Below are 27,903 nucleotides of genomic sequence, written 5' to 3'. Positions count from 1 at the left end.
CTGAAGATTCTAGCAGATTCCCGAGTAAGAGCTGTGTTCCCCACAGACCTGGTGTTGATATAAATGGTGAGGAAAAGAGTGAGTTGAGACTTGTTTTCTAAATGCAAAGGTAACGAGGTTTTTTAGGACATCGAACGTTAGCCACTTGGTTCTGGTCTGCAACCATAGTAGTGTTCTGATGGTATGTATTGGCATTATCTAGCAAACATCTGACATTATAATTAGGGTGTTTCTTAGTGCAGGGTTTTCTAGACAGGTTAAAGATTACAGGGATAGGACTAGGCACCAAATTATCTGGTAGGTTGCTGCCCCTCGTGCTCAAAAGGGCTAAGCAAATCCATGTGAGCCATTTCATGGTGATAGCTTTTAGAGCTAGTTTAAGTCAGTCGGGTTTAGCACTCTATATCAGTCCTAAATGTGCGCTGTTAAAGACTTCAGAATGGAGTCCTCTTTGAAGGTAGATGCCACGGATGGTGAGGAGAGGACATGGTGTCTCAGGTACTCATAAGGTGGGGGAGGTGTGCATGTGTCATTTTGGCAGGCTTCAAAATGATGCTATTACTCTCTATAATTAGGTAGGGTTCTTCATTAACGCTGCCATTCTTCCATAGTCAGTCGTGCAGAAGTCAGCGGAGTTCAGATCAGGTGAGAGACCACATTGTAGCTCTCCTATTATAAAGTTATTAATTTCATTTGTTTGCTGTTTGAAGTACGGTTATAAGTACAGAGCTGAGCAGGACAGGTATATATAAGACAATGGAGAGAACTGACCTTAAGCACTTATTGAGATCCTCTATTAGGCTACCATTCTTCCATAGTCAGTCATGCAGCTTTGAATGGAGTGTAGCTCTCATGGTTACAAATCCACATAATTCTCTTATTCAAGTTGCAGGATAGGATTTTTCACAATTGAGGTATCCTTAGAATCCAGGCTCACTGAAAACAACAAACACTGGGCCTCACAATGGCGAGGACAGTACTCAGATTAACCTGAAATTATATACAAACTGAGTGAGAGTGAAGCTTGGAACAGAATAAAATTGATCTGGGGGGTAGAGTTGAATTCTAGACCCCAAACAGACTCTGCAACACTGTCTGCCTGAACTAACTGTCAACTCAGGTATCCTGCTCAAGGCAGTAATGAGATGTCCCTCAGGGACGTCCGAGACCGCCTCAATGTTGAGAACACATGCCCTCGAGAATGGTGTCAAGGAGCCAGCTCCCGTTTCGACTCCAGCAAAGCTTTCTCCACCGACATTGATGGGGTACTGGCCTGGGTGGCTGTTGACACTGGGGACGGAAGTGGCACCAGAATCAGAGGCTGCACCGCAGGCTGAGGTCCAGGCGGGGCCACAGCAGAAGGCATGGTAGGCACAAGCACCCTTGATGCAGACACACATCACTGCATGAGGCCTTCCAGAAGCTCAGTGAGCAAAGCCTAGATGCACTCATCAAGGCTGTGAAGCTGGTTGAGTTCAGGTTGCAGAACCACCAGGGGCAGTGTAGAAGGACCTCGGCAGCTAATAGATGCATGCAATGGCCAACTCCTGGATGAAGAGGGAGCGGCCCTCCTGGTGTTGACACTTTTTGGGTGCCGAATCCCTCGGCGCCCAGGAGCTCCCAGCACCGAGGGTTGATGTAGATCGGTGATGGTGCTTCTTGGTCTTCGCCCTGATCCTCTCAGGAAATATAGGTCCTTTTCTTCATACGAAGACAAAGGACACAATTGGCAGGGCTATGGTCGGGCCCAAGGCACTGTAGACACCAAGAATGAGTGTCTTTTCCCAAGATAGTCCGGTTGCACCAGGTACAACGTTTAAAGCCACTGGGAGTCTTCGATGACATGGAAGGAAAAATGGCTTCCACAAAATTAAAAGTCACGATGGTGCCTAAAAAAGGGAAAGAAGGTATAAAAAGGAGACTCAATAGAGCAGGCCTAAATCTGGCCCGTGCCAAAAAAGAACAGAAAATTAAACACAGGGCAAAAAGCTAAGGAATGTACGGGCCTTTTTTTTTTTTTAACAAATTAAAGAAAATCAAGAAAGGGAAGCGTGTAGCAAAAAAACGCCTAAAGGCACAAAAATAGCTCTCTCAACGTGTGAGGAAGAAGCAAAAAAAAAAAAAGCCGCCGTCCTCACATGAAGAAAACGTAACTGAAAGGTGCGGCCACGCTGTGGGTGGGAAGGCACTCGCACGCCAGAAAGCTCTCCTCCTTTTTTCTTGGCATTTTGCCGTCCAGCTGACACAGGATGCATCTACCTACTTGTGAGAATGATAAGCCTGCCGGTCCTCGGAGAAATACAAATACACTCAAATGTGCGCACAAAGAGGTGCAAAAAAAAAAAGTGTGTGTCCTTTTGCTGCACTGGCTATGGATTTTAAGCTGCAGTTAGTCTCATGCTGATGACATCAAAGAGGAGTGAAGCAAAGGAGCTTACTGTTCCTCCTAGCACCAAAAATCCTCAGATAAAGTGCAAAGAATAAAGCCAGCACCTCTACCGACATCTGCAGCTACTTAGCTTACTATGAGCAGGGAAGGCTCTTGGCCCTTTTGGGAATGAGTTCAATCACCACAAAATGGAAAGGAAGCTACTACTTTTCAAATCTGAGTATCTTTTGAACTGTATACATTGAGTCTGACTTCTTATTCTCTGATTGCATGGAGAGGGAGGGACTCCCACATTCTCATTTGTATGTCCTTAAGGATCTTATGAATTGGCACTATAACAGCTTCCTTCGGATATAAAGGAATAAGTAATAAGTGACGGTCTAGTAAATGAATAAACGATAAAGCAATTGTTGGACATCAACTTTCTGCCCCAAGTTCCTCTTCTGTATCTAAATCAAATAGAATGACAGTCACCATTTCCTTAAAAAAAAAAAACCAGTAAAGGAAAGGTCCTCTGGAAGAGATTCTCTTTTCATGTAGAGGAGTTCGATCTGAAGGTAAGTTAACAGAACCCTCTCTTCCTCGAAGAATTATTATTAATATAGTCTTGATATACCATCTTTCTGTGGTACAACTAAAGCGGTTTAGTTGTATCACAGAAGTGCTCCAATTCAGAACGAGAAAAGAACTCCAAAGCAGAGACTCACTTGACCTTAGCATGTCAATGAAAGCATTTCCAAATTGAGGGCATCTAGACACAGATGTTCTCTTGTGCCTTGGGGAAGTTTCCTCCTTTGACACACAAGATGGTCATCAGTGTGGCAGACACTGACACTGAGGCCCTCTGAGGTCTTGGAATTGATAAATTGGCGTGGCTATTGAGGATTGGATGGAATAACGTCGCATGAACATCAATACTGCTGAAGTCAAGGAAATGTGTCAAGAAAGGATCCATTCCAGCCTCCCATCAGTTTTCCAGTTGCTCACATTGCTTTTCATGGCTCCAAAATACTTTTTTTGTCATCTAAGAACAAAGATGCCAGAAACGATTTGTAACCAGGCCCAAGGTACTGTAAGCACCAGATATAAGCATGTGCACCAGATATGGTCTTGCCACACTTTTTAAAGTCAAAGAAAAATAGTTGCAATGAAATCAAATGAATCAATTCTGAAAACAAGCCCAACCAGGATGCCCCAAGTACAAAAAGGGTGGACTAGAAAACATCTGAAATAAAACCTGAGTGGGGGCACTGAAAGGAAAGTTAGGAGGTCCACATAACGGTAAGAAGTGTAAAAGTTAAAATTAAAGTGGAGGAAGTGACGTCACTGGACTTCATAGCAGACATTCTTTTCCTCTACCTTGCTCTTCAGTAAATCCCTTCTCATCGGCATACTTTTTAGCACTGATTTGTTTCTAAGCAGCAGGGATTTGCAATACGAGGATGGCCATAATGAGTAACGTCGTTTCGGGTGCCGGGAAAGTGGTGGCGAAGACTCCTAAAAAGGCAGATTCGTCGGAATGCCCTAAGAGAATGTTAAATCAACTTGCCGAAATAAAAGAGGAAATTAAAGCGTCTAGAATGGACATTGTGGAGCGCATTGATCAACTGAGCTCTGATATGCGTGAGTTAGGAGATCGGGTGGCGGAGTTGGAAGCGAGAATGGATGAGCATTCTGATACCTTGTGTTCCTCGCAGACTCAGATTACTAAATTGTTTGAACATCATGAGGATATACTGTATAAATTAGACGACTTGGAGAATAGAGGTCGTCGAAAAAATTATGTTTTTGAGGAGTCCCTGAGGGTGGTGCAACCGAAGAAGTGCTGACTACAGTTAAAGTGCTTTGCACCCAACTTCTGAATACTGAGGCAGCAGCTCTGAAGTTCGAGCGTGTGCATAGAGCGATGGCACTTCCGAGAGAATCGGCACTAAGGGATATCATGGTGCATTTTCTACGCTACACAGACAAGGAATTGATTTTGTCTATGGCTCGCAAACACGCTCAGCTGATATTTAATGAGGCAAAAGTTTTTGTCTATCAGGATATTTCAGCATATACCTTGCAACAGAGGAGGCAAATGAACCCTGCTTTGGATTTGTTGTCGGCTGCAAGAATTAGCTACAGATGGACATTTCCGTTTGCACTGACTTTTACAGTGGTGGGAAAATTTCAACGTGTCCGCCAGCTGGGAGAGGCATGGAAAATTCTGCACGCGGAGGGTTTGGCTCCATCAGCGCTTCCCCCGACCAAGATGGCGCCTGAGACTCGTGAGAAATTGCAGCGTTGGCAAAGGGTTGAATCTTCTCAGAAGAACCAACGTGCGATCGTGGTGGGGGGAAAACCCGCCATGAAGAAACAGTCTGGAACAAACGTTATCTAGTGGATGGAGGAGCTGTGGTTTGCGGACATTCACTCTTTACGCAATGAGCCCTTATTTTGCATAAGCCATGTGTGTATTGCTAGTATTTCATTTTTTTATTTCAATGGAGGTGAAGGGATATTATTTGTATCAGTGCTTTGGGGAAGTATGAGTGGGGGTTGGATGTGAGAGGAGTTTGGTTGTGTTGGGCCTGGGGGGTCAAGCCCTCATTTTCCCATCCTGGAGGTCACCTACCTGTTTTGGGACCTTGGGGATGGGTAGAGAGAGGTAGGGGGAATGGCTTGGGTGGGATAGGTTGTTGGGGGGGGGGGGATGTGGTGGGTGTTTCAACTCCTTCCTTCACTAATTTTTAGGAAGTGGTATTTTTTTGTTTTGACAATTTGATGGCAAACTTTAAAGTATTTACTTATAATGTTAAGGGTTTGAACTCCCCTTTTAAAAGGCATTCTTTACATTGTGAGTTGCGCTTGGTGCAGCCACATGTGGTCTTCCTCCAGGAGACACATTTCTTTAAACAGCAAGAGAATGTATTGTCTTATTCTCAATATCCAACTATTTATTATGCATCGGATGTGAAAGGAGCTAAGAAGCAAGGGGTCGCCATTATGTTTCAGAGGGATATGCAGGTACAGCTTCTTGGAGTAGAGGAGTAGCCTAGTGGTTAGTGCAGCAGACTTTGATCCTGGGGAACTGGGTTCGATTCCCACTGCAGCTCCTTGTGACTCCGGGCAAGTCACTTAATCCTCCATTGCCTCAGGTACAAAATAAGTACCTGTATATATGTAAACTGCTTTGAATGTAGTTGCAAAATACCACAGAAAGGCGGTATATGAAGTCCCATTTCCCTTCCCCCTTCATGTGAAGAGAGATCTGGAGGGCCATTATCTTTTTGTGCATGTTTTGTTGGAGCAGGAGGAATTTACACTGGCATGTATATATGCGCCAAATGAGCGTCAAGATAATTTTTTTTAGCATCTTCTCCAGTCCTGAGGATTTTTGCTCAAGGCAAGTTGATTGTGGCCGGTGATTTTAATGCTACTATTCAACCAAATTTGGATCGCTCAGCTCCTCCTTCTCCACTGACTATAGAAAAGCTAAGGCCCTGGGGTGTTTTCTGGAATCCCTGGGTCTATACGATGTGTGGAGATTGGGCATCCTAGTGTTAAAGATTATACTTTTTATTCCCATTCTCATGCTACACACTCTAGGTTGGATTATGTTTCTTGGATAAGACTCTGTCAGATGTGGGATGTAGGTCTTTCATAGGACACATTACTATCTCTGATCATACTCCGATGTGGGCTATTATACCATCATTGCGTGAGGAGGTCAGAGATAGGAAATGGTAGTTCAATAATACCTTGTTACAAGACCAGGAGATTACTAAGAATTTGTAACCGTGTTGAAAGATTATTTGCCATTAATATGGAGTCCGGCCCTTCTTTGGAGATAGTTTGGGATGCCTTTAAGGCAGTTTCCAAAGGCTACTTTATTCAGAAGGCGAGCCAGCAAACCAAGTTACAGCGGGCACGCTTGGCTAGCTGTTTGGAATGTTTGGGTGTACTAGAGGCTAGGCATAGGGCCTTTGGACTGGTGTCTGACCTCCGGAAACTCCAGCGGTGAAACTGGAGCTGGCAGCTTTATATGATGAAAGTTTGCAATTTGTTAATGCTCATTTGAAGCAGGTACATTATGAGTGTACTAATAAACCTGGACGTCTTCAAGTGGCGAAGTTGTGCCAGATGAAAGCAAATAGGAATGTTTTGAAAGTGCAGGATGTGGGTGGGGCCTTTTTAACAAAGTCCTCCCGGATATGGGAGCACTTTTCTCAGTTTTATCAGAATTTGTATGCTCCTGACTCTTATTTAATTTCTCAAACTTTGCCTGAGTTGTCTACGCAGCAGAGGGACGTGTTGGAGGCTGCTGTGACGGTGGGAGAAGTTTTGCAGGTTATTAAGGAACTTCCAACTGGGAAGGCAACTGGTTTGGATGGATTTACTAATGAATTTTTTTTTTAAGCCTTTGCTACTGATTTGGCGCCTAACCTGGCATTAATAATTAATTCAGCTAGGAAAGCAAATAGAATGTTGGGTATTATTAGGAAAGGGATGAAAAACAAAAATGAGGACATTATGCTGCCATTGTATCACTCCATGGTGCGAACGCACCTCGAGTATTGTGTTCAATTCTGGTGTCCGCACCTCAAAAAACATATAGTGGAATTAGAAAAAGCGCAGAGAAGGGCAACGAAGATGATACAGGGGATGGGACGACTTCTCTATGAGGAAAGGCTGAAGAGGCTTGGGCTCTTCAGCTTGGAGAAAAGGCGGCTGAGGGGAGATATGACAGAGGTCTATAAGATAATGAGTGGAATGGAGTGGGTCAATGTGGAGCGTCTGTTACTTTCCAAAAATACTAGGACAAGGGGGCATGCGATCAAGCTGCAGTGTAAATTTAAAATGAATCGGAGAACTTCCGGTGGAGCAGATGAGTGTAAGCGTCCTTTAAATCCAGGGAACATAGCCAATCGTCTTTCTGAATCATTGGTAGAAGGGTGCCCAAGGAAAGCATCCTGAACTTCTCTGACCAGATATTAGTTCAGGCCTCTCAGGTCTAGGATGGGGCTCATCCCCCCTGTTTTCTTTTCCACAAGGAAGTACCTGGAATAGAATCCCTGCCCTTCCTGCCCGGGTGATACGGGCTGGACCACATTGGCACTGAGAAGGGCGGAGAGTTCCTCTGCAGTACCTGCCTGTGATGGGAGCTGAAGGATTGGGCTCCCGGTGGGCAATTTGGTGGAGTGGAGACCAAATTCAGGGTGTATTCCGCACCGCACTATTTGGAGAACCCACTGGTCGGAGGGTTATAAGAGGCCACCTTGGTGAAAAGCTTTCAACCTCCCTCCGACCGGCAGGTCGTCCGGTACAGACACTTTGATGGCGGCTATGTTCCCATGGATCCAGTCAAAGCCCGTCTCCTGCTTTTGCTGTGGAGGCGCAGGGGGCTGCTTAGGCGCACGCTGTTGACGGGAACGAGCGCACTGGGACAGTCCCTGTGCCTGAGGAGGCCTTCGGGCTGGCTGGGTGTACCTACGCTTGCTGTAGGCGTAGGGTGCAGCCTGCCGGGCCCAGGAAAAACGTCCACCTGCAGAGGTGGATGCTGAAGGCGCCCGGTGGGAGACCTTGTCGAGAGCGGTTTCCCGCTGGTGTAGTTGGTCCACTAACTGCTCGACCTTCTCGCCGAAATGTTATCCCCCTGGCAAGGGACATCCGCCAGTCGCTGCTGGGTGCGGTTGTCCAGGTCAGAGGCACGCAGCCAGAAGAGTCTGCGTATCACTATACCTTGGGCCGCAGCTCGGGATGCCACATCACAGGTGTCATCGATACCCCTGGACAGGAACTTTCTGCACGCCTTCAGCTGCCTGACCACCTCCTGAAAAGGCCTGGACTGCTCCGGGGGAAGCTTGTCGACCAGGTCCGCCAGTTGCCTCACATTGTTCCGCATGTGAATGCTCGTATAGAGCTGGTATGATTGGATGCGGGTCACGAGCATGGACGATTGGTAGGCCTTCCTCCCAAACGAGTGCAGAGTGCGAGACTCCCGCCCAGGGGGCGCCGAGGCGGTATCCCTCAAACTCCGTGCTCTCTTGAGAGCAGAGTCCACGACCGCCAAGTCATGAGGCAATTGAGGCCGCATCAACTCAGGCTCAGAGTGGATCCTGTATTGGGACTCCGCTTTCTTGGGGATGGTGGGATTAGATAGTGGCTTCAGCCAGTTCCGAAGCACTGTCTCTTTGAGGACATTGTGCAACGGCACCGTGGAAGACTCTCTAGGTGGTGATGGATAGTCGAGGACTTCGAGCATCTCAGCCCTCGGCTCATCCACAGGGACCACGGGAAAGGGAAGGCAAATAGACATATCCTTGACGAAGGAGGCAAAGGAGAGGCTCTCAGGGGGCGAGAGCTTCCTCTCCGGTGAAGGAGTGGGGTCGGAGGGAAGGCCCACAGATTCCTCTGAGGAGAAATATCTGGGGTCCTCCTCCTCCCCCCACGAGGCCTCTTCCTCGGTGTCGGACATGAGCTCTTGCAGCTCAGACCTCACACGGGCCCGTCTCGACTGTGAGGAAACCACGTCCTCGATGATGGCGTCGAGCGGTGGACTCCCGCGCCGGCGGGGATGAAGCTCCCTCCATTGACGTAGATGGGGGACTCCACCTGCGTGGCGGTCGACAGCGGCGCCGCAAGCCGGCGTCGGCGTCGAAGGCCTCGGCATCAGGCTAGAGCACAACCGGCGTCTCCATCAACGGCGCCGGGGGCACAAGCATCCCCGGTGCCGGCAGAGCCTGGCGCATCACTCTTCCAGAATCCCTGGAAGGATGGCTCAGAGGCACTCGTCCAGGCTCGCTGTCGGGAAAGGCAGGGGGGGCCGGTGTGGGTGTCGGTGCCGGAAGCTGCTCGGGTCCAGGAGACGGTACCGAAGCACCCGCGGACTGGCGCAGCGACACCTCTTCAAACTGAGGGGGAACGCTCCTCCCGGCACTGCCGCTTCCTCGGCGTCGAGTCCTCCCTCGAAGTGCCGGAGCTGGCAGTTCCGTGCGCCATGGGCGACCGATGACGGTGCTTCTTGGCTTTCTTTCGGTGCCCGTCATCGGCTCTCGGCGGCAGAGATGAAGAGGAGGTAGAACCCCCCCCCCCCCCCGACCTCGAGGAATCGGATCCGACAGGGTTCGGTCCCGATGGCTCTGGGTAGAGGGAGTGGCCGGGGCCGACTGCCCGCGCGGCCGCTCACCCCCGCCGTCATCGGCAGGCCGGTGGGCCAACGGTACCTGTACTCCTGGGGTCGGTGCCAGAGTCGGCGCCGATTTCGTCGGCCGGTGCAAGTTCCGAAAAGACGGTCCTGAAGAACTTGCCTCACCACCTGTGTCCGCATCCTTAAGCCGAGACACAAGGTGCACGTCCTGGTATTATGCTCCGGGCCGAGGCACTGGAGGCACCAAGCGTGAGTATCGGTTTGCGAGATCTGCCGGCCGCACTGACCACACTTCTTGAATCCGCTTGGGACCTTCGAGGATATCGACGGAAAAATCGTGTCGGCGAAGTCAAAGTCGTCGATGGTGGCGGTGAAAAAGCACACCCGAAAAAAAAAAAACGACCCGCGCGGGCCACAAGGCCGCAACGAAGCGCCCTTGCGGCTAAGAACGACAAGGACACTTTTTTTTTTTTTTTTTTTTTAAACAAAAAGAGATACGCGAACGCATACGGGAAGGAGAAAAAGCCGCGGCTAGGCCGTGATCCAGTTTCCGGGACTGACAGAGAGAGAGACGATAACACGTCTCTCTCCAGAGCGGAACAGAAAAAAACTGAGCAGGAACGGTCGCGCACGGGCGGGAAGATGGCCGCGCATGCGCGGTGGGCGTGCCCTGCGTGCGGGACCGCACGCAAAGTTTTCTTCCGGTTGGTGGGGGCTGCCGTGGACGTCAACCCAGTCGTGAGAACAAGCAGCCTGCTTGTCCTCGGAGAAAGAAGAATACGTTATGGTATTGCATGAAGGTTCCTGAATATTAAATTAGAATTGTAACATACATTAGGTCATCTATTGTGGAGATCATATTCGACATAAGGATTAAAGTATTAGTGGTTTTTCATTAATAGCAAAGAGGTTAATCAGTCAAGTGATAAGATTTCGGTTTTGTCTAGATCATGTAAAGTCTTATTATTTAGTATTTAAGATGGATGTTTATGGTATGCTTTCTTGAACAGATCAGTTTTCAGTAGTCTTCGGAAGATAGTTAGGTTTTATGACACCTTGACAGTGACAGATCAGAAGTAAGAGATGCTAGGCGGGATTTGAGCGTAAGCTTTTCCAAATAAAAAGGTCTTGAGGCATTTTTTGAAGGTCGGGTGATCATGAGCGCTAATACAGGAGAAGGTGGATGCGTAGGTGGTCTTTTACTTGAGGCCACTATATACTGGGTAATGGAGATTTAAGTACGAACAAGCTGATCTGGGAGAGTTCCTAGGTGGCAAGTTGATAAGGGTGTCCTTATAAAGTGGGGCTTCACCATAGATGATTTTATGCACCAGAGTGCAAATTTTAAAAGTGATTCGGTCCTTGACTGGAAGCCAGTGCAGTCTCACGCAGTGATCTTGAACTTTCAAATCTCGATGTACCATAAATTAGCCCAGCAGCTGTATTCTGGGCAGTCTGTAGTTTTACTACTATTATTACATTGTTGCTCCCTAATTTCCTTCGACATTGCTGCGTCTGTCTGTTCGTCCTGGCCAGGCGGACGGTAGTACACTCCTATCATCATTTTTTTTCCCCTTTCATGTGGTATTTCGATCTACAAAGATTCCAATAGTGGTTTTGTATCCTGCAATATTTGCAGCCTATCAGAGTCCAGGTTCTCATTAATATACAGTGCTACCCCTCCTCCAATCCTATCTACCCTATCACTACAATATAATTTGTAGCCCGATATCACTGTGTCCCACTGGTTATCTTCCTTCCACCTGGTCTCAGAGATGCCTATATATCCAATTTTTCATTGTGTGCAATGTATTCCAGCTCTCCCATTTTATGTCTCAGGCTCCTTGCATTTGTGTATAGGCATTTCAATGCACGCTTGTTGCTCAGTTTTATATCACGTTTAATACATGGCATTATTAATATGTGAGGGAGGATTCCTATTTAGAAGATTTATGTGAAGACTCCAAGAGCACTTGGGGGCTGATTACATGTCTGTATGGGTATTTGGTTGGAGTATTAAACCCTATTCTCTGCATAGGTTAAATTGGGAAAAGGAATTGGGTTTTGCAATATCAGCTGATGACTGGTTGATTATGGAAAGAGCACTCTTGAAATCCTATTTAGCTGTTGCTTTAAAGGAAAACGCAATTAAGGTATTTTATCGTTGGTATCCTACCCCGGTGAGATTACATCATTTGTTTCCCAATGAGTCTCCTAATTGTTGGCGAGGGTGTTTGGTACCGGGGACAATGGGTCACATTTGGTGGTTGTGTCCTAAAGCCCGAGCTTACTGGAGGGCGGTTCAGTCTCATCTGCAGTTATGGTTGGGTAGTAGTACAGTGGCATCTGGCTGGGTTTTGGCTGGGTAGGAAACCATTGGGGCTTACTCTTCAACAGTCATTGTTAATGCGACATGCCATGCATGCTGCTTGTTTAAATCTGGCGCAGCACTGGAAAGCATGTGCGGTCCCCTCCATTGGTTCATTGGATTTCTAAATTGTGGTATATCTGTGAGATGAAATGTCTCACAGCTATGAAGAGGAAGACTTTGCCTAGATGGGAATTGGTGTGGGAACCCTTTTTGAAATCTTGCTCTGCTTGAAGGAGAGGTAGTTGTAGGTTTATTTGCTATAGGGAGGGTGAAGGAAGGGAGGGTGGTTGTTGGGGAATGGGTGGGGGGGAACTTTGCGGGGTTAAAATTCTTGTTATTAAAATATGGAGCCTGGATATGTTCTTGTTATCTGTATTGAGTTTTACAGAATGTAGCAGGTTATGTTTTTGCATTGTACGTCTTAATTACTGTATTGTAACCTGTGTTTATACAATAAACAGTCTCTACAAATTAAAAAAAAAAAAAAAAAGTTAAATTAAAGTGAAAGTTACTTTAATTCAAATGACAAGCGATATCTGTTCAGCTCTGTGGAAAAACAAAGACTAAGGAGGCCACATATGACAGTGATGAGCAGGAAACTGCTTGCATGTTTGATAGTGCCTCTTAAAAGCTTTTAGATATTCTTCTAAGCTAAAGAGGCTCCTTCACAAAGGCTCTGTTAGATGGCATTAGTAATCTGCGTGGAACTGCTTGCTCTCAGAGAACCACAACAATTCAAACCCATCATGGAATGGGTTTGAAAAAGGGAAAGTCAGATTGAATGTGGTCTGGCGCACTAGAAAAGAAAGCAATCTAGGCAGATCAAATAGTGTTTATAGTCCTTAACTATTGTTTCTATGTAAGCTGTATGCTCAAAAGCTAGGAGAGTGCAAAAATATTTGATTTTTAAACTGTAGAATAATTAAATACACACAAGACATCTACAATTAATCAGGGAATCAACACATTTACTGCTCACCTTCATGCCTTGACCTGTGGTCAGCTTGAGCTTTCAAGACCCTAAGTATAAATGAAAACAATCCACAATAAAAATACATTAATATTAAAGCACTGCAGAAACAATTAGCCTTAGAAAACATACTAATTAGAATTTGATCAACATGTTCCTAATAAAATCATTAAAAAGAATGATTATTTTTTTCATGCTCTTTTAATTTCTTAATCCAGAAAAAAAGCACAGCAGGCTCTCAAGAAAAGGTACGTGTGCTTTATTAATGATCCTACATGGGCCATGTTTTGACGTAAAACAATGACTGCCTCAGGAGTCGATTCAACAGGACTGCATAATTAATAATAATACTTTGACCCTCTCCATTGTATGCTGCTTTCAATTTTTTATACATGTTGTCAAATGCCTTTTTTCTCAGATAATAAAATTATAACCTTAGAAATTTTTAGTTTTGTTTCAACTTTCAAAAAAGAACCAAGCTCATCTTTTTTTTTCTTCTTAACTACTATAAGGCTAGCTTTGAGTGTCAACGGGATAAATACCTTATTAAAAAAATTATCCTGTTAAAAGATGAGGGGCTTTGAGTTGCAGCAAGAGCACGGTTAAAAATTAAATGGATACTGGTGAACTTATCCAGTTAAATCAGAAAGAATAAATAGGTCTAACAACTGAATACAGATAGCTGGTTAACTTTAATCAACAATTACTGATCATAGCACTAATGTAACCAAAACAATGCAATAAACTTACAATGTATATTGAAGATAAAGACTTCTAATTAGATGCATTCGCCATAAAAATTTCCTTCCATCCAAAAATATTATTTTGGTTGGAAGGTATGAACAGGTAAATGAATCCCTGCCCCAAGAACTTAAAAACTAAACTTTTAGTTAAAAATGATGAAATATCCCTTCTCCATTCACTCCCTCCACATCCACACTGACGGGAATCCCCTCCTGTGCTCACTGTATTTGTTATGCTTTGTATGATGTTTGGAAAATAAATAATAAAAAAATGATGAAATATTTTGGTACCTACCAGACAGGACTTAAGATCTGGGTTTCCTATCACACTATAAACCATAAAATTGTACTGTTTTGTCACTCTCTGATAGCCCATCCATCTCTCCCTGTTTCTCACCAACCCCCCCCCCCCCCCCCCCTCCTACCTTCCCCATGAGAATGTCATTAGAATGCGTTTATGTTTCACATACATGTACTGATATATGTCATTTGCTCATTTCTGAATTTCTGACCTGGTGTTACCTTCAAAAGCTAATCAAAAAATGTATTGTTAATCTAATAAAAATGGTATCATATTTTCTTTTCTTTGTTTCTTTTGATTGTCTTTAAGAGTGGGCTAACACAACTACCCTACCACTTTACCCATGGGGGGAAAAAAAAAGATCGATTTACCACCTACATCTATCAGGGTTTGTTTAAGTCACGTCAGTACGGGAAAATTAGGTTCTTACCTTGGTAATTTTCTTTCCTTTAGTCATAGCAGATGAAGCCATTAAGTATGGTTATGTCCATCAACCAGCAGGGGAGATAGAGAGCACTCAAACTTTCACAGTGCCCTCTTGGCCAGCTAGCTCCACTGCCTCTTCAGTATTCGAAGCTTCCAAAGCAGTATGGCAAACCGCAATGGGAATCACAAGAGCTTTCCTCACAGCGAACGATGGCCCATCACAAGGGCATGAACTCATAAAGGAGGGAATGCACATCCTCCTGGAGGGATAAACTCATCCTCCTTATTGTATAAGTGGAGGGGAACACACGCGCCTCCTGGAGGGAATCACACATCCTCCCAACACACTGGAGGGAATGAACTCATCCTACTATTTATAGAACTGGAGGGGAACACACGCGCCTCCTGGAGAGAATCAACACATCCTCCAAAAAAAAACATGCTGGAGGGAATGAACACATCCTCCTAAATTTAAACTGAACATGAATCCTGAAGATTGTTTTCCAACTTTCTCCAAGGAAGGAACTTCAGGAAATTAGAACAGAACCTGAAAAACAGATTCACAGCATACAGACAATCATACAGGGAGGGCTCATGGCTTCATCTGCTATGACTAAAGGAAAGAAAATTACCAAGGTAGAACCTAATTTTCCCTTCCTTGTCATCAAGCAGATGAAGCCATTACGTATGGGATGTAACAAAGCAATCCCTAGATAGGGTGGGAAACAAGCCACACCACGCGCTAGCACTTGTGCACCAAAACGCGCATCCCTCCTGGCAGCCACATCCAGCCTGTAATGTCGGGCAAAGGAGAGCTTAGAAGCCCATGCTGCTGCACTGCATATCTCTTGAAGAGAGAGTGCTCCAGTTTCAGCCCAAGAGGAAGAAATCGCTCTAGTAGAATGTGCCTTAAAGGCTACAGGCGGAACCCTGCCGGCCAGCAGATAAGCTGAAAAGATAGTTTCTTTGAGCCAGCGGGCAATAGTGGCTTTAGACGCTGGAGACCCTCTGCGAGAACCGGATAGCAAAACAAACAGATGATCAGAAGTCCTGAAAGAGTTAGTAACTCGCAGATACTGCAGCAAAGTCCTGCGCACATCCAAAAGGTGCAGCTGCCCAAAAGATTCTGGAAACTCTTCCTCTGAAAAAGAGGGCAAGAAAATAGGCTGGTTTAGGTGAAAGGCTGAAAACCACCTTAGGCATAAAGGAAGGCACGGTCCGAACCGTGACTCCGGACTCTGAAAATTGCAGAAAAGGGTCTCTACAGGACAGCGCCTGGAGCTCTGACACCCGTCTCGCCGAGGTAATGGCCACCAGAAAAACGGCCTTCAGTGTCAAATCTTTCTCCGATGCTCGCCGAAGCGGCTCAAAAGGAGATGCCTGCAGGGTTTTCAAAACTAGCCCCAGGTTCCAAGCTGGACAGGGTGCTCGCACTGGAGGTCGGAGCCGAAGCACCCCTCTAAGAAACCGTGCCACATCTGGGTGAGCAGCCAAAGACACGCCTTCCACCTTACACGAAGGGAGGCCAACGCTGCCACCTGCACCCGCAGGGAATTATAGGCCAAGCCTTTTTGTACACCTTCCTGCAAAAAGTCCAGAATCGGCGAGACAGGAGCCCGCATTGGAGCAATGGCTCTGGAAGCACACCAAGACTCAAACAGGCACCAAATCCTGGCATAAGCCACGGAAGTGGACCGCTTGCGGGCTTGCAGGAGAGTGGAAATAACTTTATTGGAATAACCTTTATCCCTCAATTGCGCCCTCTCAATAGCCATGCCGTAAGACCAAAGCGGCTGGCGTCCTCCATGGCTACCAGTCCCTGAGTCAACAGGTTCGGTACCAGAGGTAACAGCAGAGGAGCCTCCAGGAGCATCTGTCGGAGGTCTGCATACCAAGGTCTCCTTGGCCAATCCGGGGCGATGAGGACCACTTCTCCTGGGTGCAGCCGAATCCGCAAGAGCAGGCGCCCTATCAAGGGCCATGGGGGAAACACATAAAGTAGACCCGGAGGCCAGGGTTGAGCCAAGGCATCCAACCCCACCGTGCAAGGATCTCTCCGTCTGCTGAAGAAGCACGGGACTTTGGTATTGGCACTCGTCGCCATTAGATCCATCACGGGCTTGCCCCATTTGGCACAGATCTGCAGGAATACTTCGGCTGCCAGATTCCATTCTGCTGGATCGATCTGATGCCTGCTCAGATAATCGGCCTGCACATTGCTCTGACCTGCAATATGAGCTGCCGACAGACACTGAAGATGCAGCTCGGCCCAGTGGCAAATCAGTTCGGCCTGCGCGGCTAGTGCTCTGCACCTTGTTCCGCCTTGTCGATTTATATAGGCCACCATTGTCGTGTTGTCCGACATCACTCTGACAGCCAATCCTTCCAGGGTCACTTGAAAGGCCAGAAGCGCCTGAAACACCGCTTTCAACTCTAGGCGGGTTGATGGACCACTCCAACTCCTCGGGTGTCCATAGACCCTGGGCATGCTTCCCTTGCAGTGTGCGCCCCAGCCCTTCAGGCTGGCATCTGTTACCACTAGGCACCAAACGGGGAGCGTCAGCGGCATTCCTCGCCGCAGCATGCTGTCCGAGAGCCACCACTCCATGCTGAGACGGGCCCGCAGGGAGCCAAGTAAGTCTGCATTGGTAATCCTGAGAAATAGGAGACCATCTTCGGAGTAGGGAATACTGTAGAGGTCTCAGGTGCGCTCTCAGCCCAGGGGTACCACTTCCATCGTGGCTGTCATCGATCCCAGCAGCTGGACAATGTCCCAAGCTCGCGGGCGGGGCATCCTCAGGAGCAGACGGACCTGATTCTGAAGCTTGCACCGCCTTAGCTCGGGTAGGAACACATAGCCCAAGACTGTGTCGAACCTGGCCCCCAAAAACTCTAGAGATTGTGAAGGGGACAGGTGACTTTTGGCCATATTGACGACCCAGCCTAGAGATTGCAGTACTGAGACCACTCTGGCTGTAGCTTGTAAGCTCTCTGTTGCAGAGTCTGCTCTGATGAGCCAGTCGTCTAGGTACGGGTGAACCCTGATACCTTCTCGCCTGAGAAAAGCAGCTACTACCACCATTACCTTCGAAAAGGTTCGGGGAGCTGTGGCGAGGCCAAAAGGCAAGGCCCTGAACTGGAAATGTTTTCCCAACACCGCAAACCTCAGAAACTTCTGGTGCGGGGGCCAAATCGGTATGTGCAAGTAAGCTTCTTTCAGGTCTAGAGACGTGAGAAACTCTCCTGGCTGAACCGCCGCAATGACGGAGCGCAGGGATTCCATGTGGAAATGCCGCACTCTCAGGGACTTGTTCACTTCTTTTAAGTCCAGAATAGGGCGAAAGGACCCACCTTTTCACGGCACCACAAAGTAGATGGAGTATCGGCCGCAGCCTTGCTCGGCGGGAGGCACCGGGGTCACAGCCCCTAACTGAATCAGACCTTGTAAAGTCTCCTCCACCGCCGCCCGTTTGACGGCAGAACCGCATCGGGACTCCACAAACACGTCTCTTACTGGGGCGTTGAATTCTATTCTGTATCCGTCTCTGATCAGGTCCAGAACCCACTGATCTGAGGAAATCTTGGCCCACTCCTCGACAAAGAGGGAAAGCCGTCCTCCGATGACAGGCATCGAGGAGAGGGCCGGCGCACCATCATTGAGAGAGTCGCCCCTGAACTCCTGGTCTTGAGCCACCGGCTGCGGAACGCTTGTCCGAGCGAAAGGAGTTCCTCTGCTGACCACGGGCACGTGAAGTGAACCCAGCAGAACGCCCCGGGCGGTTACCTTCTAGCTTCACGGAAGCGAGGTCTGTACGAGGAGTGGACCGCCTGGCCCTTAGAGGAAGGCCTCTGCCTATCTTCGGGCAAGCGCTGGGGTTTTGGATCACCCAGGCCTTTCACAATTTTCTCCAACTCCTCACCAAATAGGAGAAGTCCTTGAAAAGGCAACTTCACCAACCTTTGCTTAGAGGCCATGTCCGCTGCCCAGTGTCGTAGCCACAGACGACGGCGAGCCGCCACTGCTACTGCCATTTGTTTAGCCGAAGCTCTGACAAGGTCATAAAGGGCATCAGCCAGAAAGGACAAGGCCGCCTCCATCCGCGGAGCCACATCCAAGAAGGGCTCCGCTCCATCTCCGGGCTGAGCCACTGCCTGTTGCAGCCAAGCTAGGCAGGCTCTCACAGCATAACAGCTGCATGCAGACGCCCGAACAGTGAGACCTGCAATTTCAAAGGACAGTTTCAATGCTGTTTCCAGCCTACGGTCTTGAACATCCTTCAGGGCAACACCTCCTTCAACAGGGAGGGTAGTTCTCTTTGTCACCGCAGTGACTAGGGCATCCACTGTAGGCATTTGAAAACGAGCCATATGTCCCTCACGCAGAGGGTATAACTGCCCCATAGCCCTGGAAACTCTCAAAGGGCCCTCGGGGACAGCCCACTGAGCCGAAACAAGCTCTAGGATGGAGTCATGCAAAGGGAAGGCCCGAGCAGCTTTCTTGGTACTAGCCATCCTGGGATTACTCGAGGAGGCCATGCCACTGTCAGGATCTTCAATCGAGAGGGCCTGCAGGGTATCTGAAATAAGCGCTGGCAGCTCATCACAGTGGAAAATCCTCACCGCGGAGGGATCACCCAGATCCTGTGGTAAATCCGCACCTGACTCTGGTTCCTCAGACCAAGAACGTCTGTCAGAGTTCTCCGAATCCTCACACCCCGACCACGGGGGGGAAAAAGGTGCACCACAATCTGAAGGGGAATTAACCCTTCTACGCTTATCTTTAGGCCAAGCATCCGGGAAAAAAGCCTCACTGGGCAGTCCAAGGCCAGAATCCATCGGGGGGGCAATCAGAGGAGACTCAGGCGACCCTTGAGGAAGGGCTCTTTTCATCATGTATGCTTTATGCAGCAAAAGCACAAAATCCGGGGAGAAAATCTCACCCTGGGCACCCAAATCCTGTCCGGTGCTAGCCACTCCTGAAATAACCTCATCTCGAGGTGCCCCACCCGGCTCAGGTCTCTCCGTGTCCACGGAGGCCGCGCCATGCGGTGTAAGCAAAATGGCGCCTGCTGCCAGCTCAGAGCGGGAAGAAACATCGCTCGCCATGCTCGGGCCGGCTCCTACACCAGTACAGCACGATTTAAAGAGCCCTGCTGCTGATTTGCGCTTGCCACAAATGGAACAGCGCTTTACATTGTCCGCAGCCATCGCCGAAAAAAAACGGCGGTAAAATCCAAAATGGCGGTTTCACGCCAAAATCGCCCCGATCGCGGGCCCACCCGGAGGAGTTGGAAAACACTCTTACCTCAAAGGATCTAGTGTACAACTACGATCCTGCTGAAAATCAGGTCAAAAAACTCTGTTCCAGCGTCTCTGCGTTTAAAAACGCGACGCAACTTTTTTTTTTTTTTTAAAGCTGTGAGGAAAGCAGAGGTATTGAAGACTCCGGAGGCTCAGATGAGTGGGAAAGGCAGGGAAAGGACGAACCTATATGCCTGCATCCACTGTTGGTGGGTAAGGACAGTGGAAAGCAAGGCAATATGTCCACATCCCACAGAGGTATGGGTAGGCAGGGAAAGGGCTAACCTATGTGCCCTTTAAAGTGAAGCTGCTATAGCCTCCAACACCCCGGTTAACAACTGGCAAGCCAGGAACCACCTCGCGGCAGATTTTTCTGGAGCTCGAACAAGCTGCAGCCACTCTGCTAAGGGAGATAGAGAATACTGAAGAGGCAGTGGAGCTAGCTGGCCAAGAGGGCACTGTGGAAAGTTTGAGTGCTCTCTAGTCTCCCCTGCTGGTTGATGGACCATAACCATACGTAATGGCTTCATCTGCTTGATGACAAGGAAATCTTCATTTCAACAATGAAAAATAGGTTCATCTACATCTTGATAATAAGGAAATAATCATCAGAATTTTTAGAACTCAGTGCAGCATATGATCTTGTTGATCACACCTTACTAATTGATTGACTTTTCAAACTTGGGCGGGTCTGTTCTGACGTAAACCAAGTCATTCTTAGGGAGTGGAGTTCCTCATGGATCAGTTTTGTTCCTAGTACTTTTAATACAATTTGTGCCAATGACAAGTTTTATTCAGTCCTCCATTACTATTCCTTAGTTACATACTGATAATATCCAACCCATGGCATGTACTGAGAAGAACCCAGGCTTGACCTCTCTTAATATGTGCTTGAAAGCAGATGCCAAGCAGCTCCTGCATCATAAACTTAAGCTAATCTAGAAAACTCACAGGATTTCCAGGAAGCCACCATTAACTTCTTTTTCTTAAACAATATTAGGAACAACACTTTTGATATGCGAGATGTTGCAACTTTGGGTGTATATTTAGAATTATTTCTTTTTTAGCTTAATGCACAAATCACTGCAGTTACAAAGGCAATATTTTATGTAACACACAAAAAAGGTTATCTATTAAAGCTTGTCTTACCTATCAAATGATCTTCAAGGGCTGGATCCATCCACTGGTTATCAGCCAAATAGTCCATTATGTAATACAGGTTTTTCCAAATTCACTCCTCGAGGGCTGCAAACAGCCAGCTTTTTAGGATAACCCTAATGAACAGGCATAAGAAAGATTTGCATGCCCCCCTACATCCATTATATGCGTATCTCTCTGATATTATTTTTTATTAATATATTCGGATGACGTTCAAAAATATTTTCAAATCTTTATTCAATCACCAGTAAAAAAAAAAAAAAAAGGCCAGTTCTGTCAGAAATGAAAACAGGCGCTAGCAAGTGTTTTCCTCGGAGCGTATGTTCAGAAAGAGTGTGTGAGAGAGATGGAGTGTGTGTGTCAGAGAGAGAGAGACAGAGTGTGTGTGTGTGTGTGTGTGTTTGTGTTAGAGAGTGTGTGAGAGACTGTATGTGAAATAGAGGGACAAAGAGATAGAGACTGTGTGTGTGTGTGACACAGAGAGTGTGTCAGAGAGAGTGTATGTGAGAGACAGAGTGAATGAGTGAGTGACTGGTCTGAGGACGCCCCTCACCCCTGCCCCCATGCACCCACCCATGTGCAGCGACACTTCCTCTCCCCGTCCCCCCCTGCAGCCACCCATGTCTAGCGACCCTCCTCTCCCCCTGCAGCCACACATGTGCAGCATCCCTTCTCGCTCCCCTGCCCCCCTGCCCCCCCTGCAGCCACCCATGTCCAGCGACCCTCCTCTCCCCTGCAGCCACCCATGTCCACCAACCTTCCTCTCCCCTGCAGCCACCATGTCCATCAACCCTCCTCTCCCACTGCAGCTTCCCTCCTGTCTCCCCTGCCCCCCCCCCCCCGAAGCCACCCATCTGGTCTCAGGATCCCCTCCCCACCAACCCTCCTCTCCCCCTGCAGTCACGCATGTGCAGCGGCCCTCCTCTCCCCCCTGCCCCCCCCCCACTGCAGCCACCCATGTCCAGCGACCCTCCTTTCCCCCTGCCCCCCCCCCACTGCAGCCACCCATGTCCAGCAACCCTCCTCTCCCCCCTGCAGCCACCCATGTCCAATGACCCTCCTCTCCTTTCCCCTTGCCCCCCCGTAGCCACCCATGTCCAGCGACCCACCTCTCTCCCATGCCCACCCTGCAGCCACCCACGTCCAGCAACCTCCTCTCCCCCTGCGCCCCCTGCAGTGTCCCTTCTGTCTCACCCTGCCCCCCCCTGCAGCCACCCATCTGGTCCTCAGGACCCCTCCCCACCTCCCTCTTCCCTGCCCCCCCTGCAGCCATCCATGTCCAGCGACCCTCCTCTCTCCGCCCCCCCCCCCCCGACGCATCACCCAAGCCCCTCCCCCCTGGCGCATCACCCAAGCCCTACCCCCCCTCGAGCACATCAACCCCCTACACCACCCGCAGCCGCCAATACTAACGCTGTCTGGCCGCTGCTGCTTCTCCTGTTCAGCAGCAGCGGCCGGTACAAAAAGAAAAAAAGCAAAAAAAAAAAGATTTTAAACCTGAAACGCGCCTCTGTAGACAGCCATCTGGCATTGGCTGTCGTCTCTGCAGCCGCTCCTCCTCTCCCCTCTGACGTCACTGCACTCCTCTGGGGTCTTCCTCCAGGGGCAGTGACGTGCAGGGGAGAGGAGGAGCGGCTGCAGAGACGACAACCAAAGCCAGATGGCTGTCTACAGAGGCGCATTTCAGGTTTTAAATCTTTTTTTTTGCTTTTTTTCTGTTTGTACCGGCCACTGCTGCTCAACAGGAGAAGCAGCAGCAGCCGGACAGCGTTAGTATTGGCAGCTGCGGGTGGAGAGGGGGTTGGTGTACCCGGGAGGGGGGTAGGGGTTTGGGTTATGCACCGAGGGGGGGTAGGGGCTTGGGTGGTGCGCCGGGGCTTGGGCGATCCGATTCGGTATCAGTGCTCCGCCCTCGACGTCATCATGTTGTGACGCGAGGGTGGGGCAGACACTCATGGGGAAAAAGCGATCTACACAACTACATCTTCCGGTTTCAGGCTGCCTTCCGGCTTCATTAGAACGTTGGAGGTGCGTTTTATATAGAGAGATAATAAATTTCTACAAAAATGCTCTTAAAATAATATATTTTGACACAAAAGCATCTCTAAAATACACATAAACCTAATACCCACACCAGACAATTTTTAACACCTAAACTGATCTCGTATGCATGCTTTGATGGAATCCCTCTGTCTCTCACAAAATCCAAATGCTATTAAATCCATTGATATGACATCAACCGTCATTGAAAGAGGACAAATTTAAAACTTACTCCAGTTGTCTTGTAATTAAAATAGCACTTTATAGACAATATTTTTTATATATGAGTGGGGGAATATGTCAAGTTTAGAGGATTTTTTGGAGTATCTTAATCATCGTGACAAAATTCACTAGTCATATAGGTATTCATCAGGTAGAACTTTTGGACATATCAATTCGGTATGAAGCAGGTCATTATTTATACTCAAGCACTTAGGAAATCTGCTGACAGGAATGCTGTTTTGCACTATAATAGTCATCATCCAAAGAGACTGAAAAACTGCATTGCACTAGGGCAGTTTATGTGCTTGAAGAGACTATGGGAGTCTTTTTCAAAGGTGCACTAGCAGTTTTAGTGCACGCTAAATGCTAGAGACACCCATAGAGCTATATGAGCGTCTCTAATGTTTAGTGCATGCTAAAAATGCTAGTGCGCCTTTGTAAAAGGACCCTATGTTTCCAGGAATATCAGTATAGGGAGCAGGCAAGCAAGATGCATGGCAATTCAGAAATAAGTGTATTCAAACAAATAGTTAAGCAAGCTTTAAACAAGCTAGTAACACTCAGAGGTGGTTGGTACTCCATATATCAACTAAACAAAATGATCAAGATCAACATGGGTTTTTTTACTATATTATTCACAGGTCCAGGGTATACAAGATTCTATTAAGAAACATTGATCATTATTATCTTTACATGCAGGGTTTGAGCAGTTCCCAAGATTTGCGTATACTTGAGGCTCTAATCTAGATTTAGTAGATATCGGGATGTTTCTGTAGCAGGAAATATTTCAGGAGGTCATACCCGCTGCAACTACTGTGTACTGTAAATATGCTCTAGTTACAAGTTTGGGCACCTAAATTCAATAGATATCATGTTTTTAAAATTTGTAGAGGATTGTGATATGGATCAGGCAGATATGGAATCCAATGTCTCTGTGCATATTGATATATAGGGGAAACAACTAGGAAGGTTAAATACTGTATAGCACAGCATTTAATATCAGACCAGTGTACAGGAACACTGTTGGTACTACACTGGATACAATATGTACACAGAGATTTGTGGTGCTTGTTCAAATAGAGTCCAAAAGGGGTGGTCATGTTCAGCAGAGATTGTTTTTTTCAAGAGCAAACGCTCATATATACGTGGGACATAGTTACCCCCCAATGGAATGCATAAGGAGGTTCACTGGAGCTTGCTATAGGTCAATTCTATTTGTCTCACCCAGGAAGCTAGGGATCTTTTTAAGAACTGAGGGACTGCGCATGAGATAGCATCTTCTAGTAGTGGATGCCATGGTAGGAGCAGTATGAGTCTCATTCAGGTATGGCTCTTAGGAGATTTTAAAAAGGTTGTTTGAGTATTTTGTTTATTTACTTTGATAGGTCGCATTATTGTTGCAGTTTGGTCTCCTGACAAAGCTTCTAGCAAAACATGGCCAATGTTGAGACCATGGGAATATAACTGATACATTGCAAGAGGCTGTGGAAGTATAACTGACACTTTGCAAGAAATTACCAGTAAAATTAGCTATTTAAAAGAAGTTTCTATAGATGGAAGATTTTTATGTTCCAAGATTTCATCAACATTACACCACTGATTAGAGAGCAGAACTCTGTGTGAGATAAGGACTGTTTTGTTCTCATTAGGAAGCCCTTTTGGATTGGCTATTTTAATTATAAGACAACTGGAGCAATTTTCAAATTTGTTCTCTTCCATGACAGTGGATGTCATATCAATGGATTTAATAGCATTTTGTGACAGAGTAATTCCATAAAAGCATGGATAGAGATAAGTTTAGGTTTTAAAAATGGTCTGTGATGTGGGTAGTGATTGTCTATGAATTTTAGACACTCTTTCGTGTCAAATATATATATTTGACGACGGTTTTTTGTGGAAATTTATTATGATTGAATAAAGATTTGAAAATATTTTCGAAGTCATCAAAAATATATTTAATAAATATTTTGGAATATTGTTGTCACTGAAGAGTTTAGTAGCCCAATAGAAAGGGTATGTTTATTTATTAGGATTATCCTGAAACCCCGGTCTGCTTGCAACCTGCAAGGATTAAAAACAGACAAGCCTAATGTAATGTATTGCAATAATCTACAGTCACTGCAACAAGGTCTCAATTTATTCAAGTATATTACAGAAAATGATCTATCAGGCACACATTTACAATGATTGTACTCCCTAATGATGCTGTTTCAACAGCTCTGTATATTACAGAATAAAATAAAGGATGTAATTTTAACCCATTGACCTTATATACCAATATGCCTGTTCATCTTATAGATTTAATTATGCTAGATATTCAACAAGGCAGTTTCGTTCAACATGGCATAATTTCTAGTTGTTCCTCCATAATCTAGAAATTAATTAGAGAACACATTATTCTACATTTGCACAGCTAGCTCTGGCTTTGTGGAACTCCTTTTCATTAAATCATAGAAGTCCCTTTGCTTAAATTGAAGGCTAGGCTGACATATTGGCTTTTGAAACAAATTTTAGAAAGCTGAAAGTCTTGTAGGGAGTTCAATAAGAAAGAACTTATAGCTTGGGGATACCTGCCAGCCACATAAGTCCAAAGTGGGTGGGTCTGTGCCCACTCAGGCCCACCACTGGCTATGCCACTGGTAGTTTACTGCCAAGAAGGGAATCCATTTTAAATTGTGTTTTTTCCTAATATGGATCAGATGCTACAGGCACATATCTAGTAAATCCAGCCCGAGTCAGAAGTGGCGACAATCATTTATTACAATCTCTGTAGCTAACCTCACTGCTGCTTCTTTGAAATAATAAATTATAAAAATGTAAATATTTTGCAAATCTTAAAAATACAGATAGTAAATGTATTATACCTAGGAGCCAAGTTGTCATACGTGTATGCAACAGACATTAACCGCTGAATCAAACTGGTTCCCTGGACAAGAACAAGAAATACCTTAAAAGAAAAAATAGATCAATATAAAACAATTAATTGGAAAACTGTTTGAAGTATTTGTATAGCTTTTAGAAGGTTAAATAAAGCAAAACTGCTCATCTATCAAAGGTTCTCTAAAGACAGCAGAATGAATCAACCACACAAGTAGGATGATGACATCCAAATGTAATGAAATGCATGTGCAAATTATTGAGCATAACATCCTACCGAACCACCTCTGCGTGCCTCTTCACCAGGGCAGATTCAAGGATATCTAACACTCTAGGTGAGCCTTCAGCCATGATCATTAACCTTCACAGTTCAGCATCTCCCCCTTCCCTTCAATGCCTGCCGTCTAGCATCTCTCTTCCTCTTCCCTGTTCCAACCCCAAGGATGGCCAGCATCTTACCTTAGCTTCTCTATGCTCCCCCCCCCCCCCCAGATTGCCAACATCTCCCATTCCCCACTCTACTTCTTCCAAGATGACCAGCATCTTTACTTCCCCTCTATATACCCCACCCCGATGGCCAGCATCCTTCCTTCCTGTCTCTATGGCCCCCCCAAGATGACCAGCATCTCCCCTCTCCTTACCTCTACCCTTCTAGGTGGTCAGCATCTACCCTTTCCCTCTATACTCCCCCCCCCCCCCCCAAAGAAACCAACATCTTATATCTCATAGCTCCTTCCCTACACTCATCCTGCAACTACAATTTATTTATTTATTTAGTTACATTTGTATTCCACCTTTATTCACGCCAGGTAACAATAGTCACAATCGCTACGTGTCGCATATGATGATGAAACATGATCAGTAAAATCAAACAGACAAGTCCTCAATCTCCCCCTACTTTCCTTCCCTGCTTCAGGGCCACTGCTGATGCTGCCCTACTCCTTCTCACACCAAAGCTTCAACAAGACTGAGCATTGTGAGGTTCCTGTAAGTACTGACCCATGCTCAAGCACTGCTGTCTCTCACTCCCCTCCAAAAGAAAATCTGCCTTGGAGGGAGTCATGATGTAGCAACAGCACTCGAGTGCAGGCCTGTATTTACAGGGCCTGTGCAGCACTCATCTTCTTAAGTTTTAGGCCAAATTGGGAGACGAGGCAGCAGCAGCCGCCACACTGGCAGGGGAAGGGAAGCAGGAGAATGCTCTTCTTTGCACTCTCTGAAATCATATCATTACTCCCCAATTTCTGCCACCTTAGGAGGACATCTAATCCACCAAGTGACAGGGCCAGCCTTTCTCTCCATGGTATGAGAGCTTAGGATATCAACTCCTAAGCGACACAGTGTGGGTTTGTGTGTCTACCTTAATCTGTTACCTATGAAGAATTCTGTTATAGATTAGCAACTTTGATTTCTCTACTAACAAGCAGAATAAATCAGCCATTTCAGCTGATTTACATTCCAGTTTAGGATAGTCTGAGGGAATCGCCACAGGAAATAAGCCTTCGGGACACAGTTCAGGATTGGCTTAAATCAAACAAAATTTGTTTTGGCAAAGGTGACTATAGAATGAGATACAATATTGCTCTGTAACTACATGCACCCAATGTGTATGACAAAGTTTTTTCAACATATAAATGCAATTCTGCTACAGTTTTAGTGTCCATAGAGCAGTAACACTGCTTTGCACTACTTTAGATTTAGAAGATATATGGAGAACACATCATCCAGGTGAGCAGGACTATACTCATTTGTCACGAGCCCACGATATGCAACTGCGTATCGATTATTTAATATTACTGAGGATGTTATTTTCTCCAAATATATTCTACACAGATTGGGCCGTACAACATTTCGAATCATACTATGGTATGGGCTACACTGGACGTAGATGGGGTTTCTCTGCAATTTTCGCAAAGGAAATTTCCATAGGAGTTGTATAATGTTTCTGCATTGTGCAAGTTTCTGTTAGGAAA

The 27,903-nt window shown here is 46.6% G+C and overlaps 1 protein-coding gene across 1 annotated transcript in view; it reads right to left on the bottom strand.

Annotated features, from left to right (window-relative positions):
* The window catches only part of USP34 (ubiquitin specific peptidase 34), a 1,418,841-nt gene that overhangs the window by 622,408 nt on the left and 768,530 nt on the right, over positions 1 to 27,903 (bottom strand). Inside the window, 2 exon segments of the mRNA XM_030196176.1 lie at positions 12,872 to 12,912; positions 25,918 to 26,000. Coding sequence (XP_030052036.1) covers positions 12,872 to 12,912; positions 25,918 to 26,000 — 124 coding nt within the window.

The sequence above is a fragment of the Microcaecilia unicolor genome, chromosome 3, assembly GCF_901765095.1.
Source record: "Microcaecilia unicolor chromosome 3, aMicUni1.1, whole genome shotgun sequence".
Classification (NCBI taxonomy): Eukaryota; Metazoa; Chordata; class Amphibia; order Gymnophiona; family Siphonopidae; genus Microcaecilia; species Microcaecilia unicolor.
This window is presented reverse-complemented; position numbering and strand designations above follow the sequence as displayed.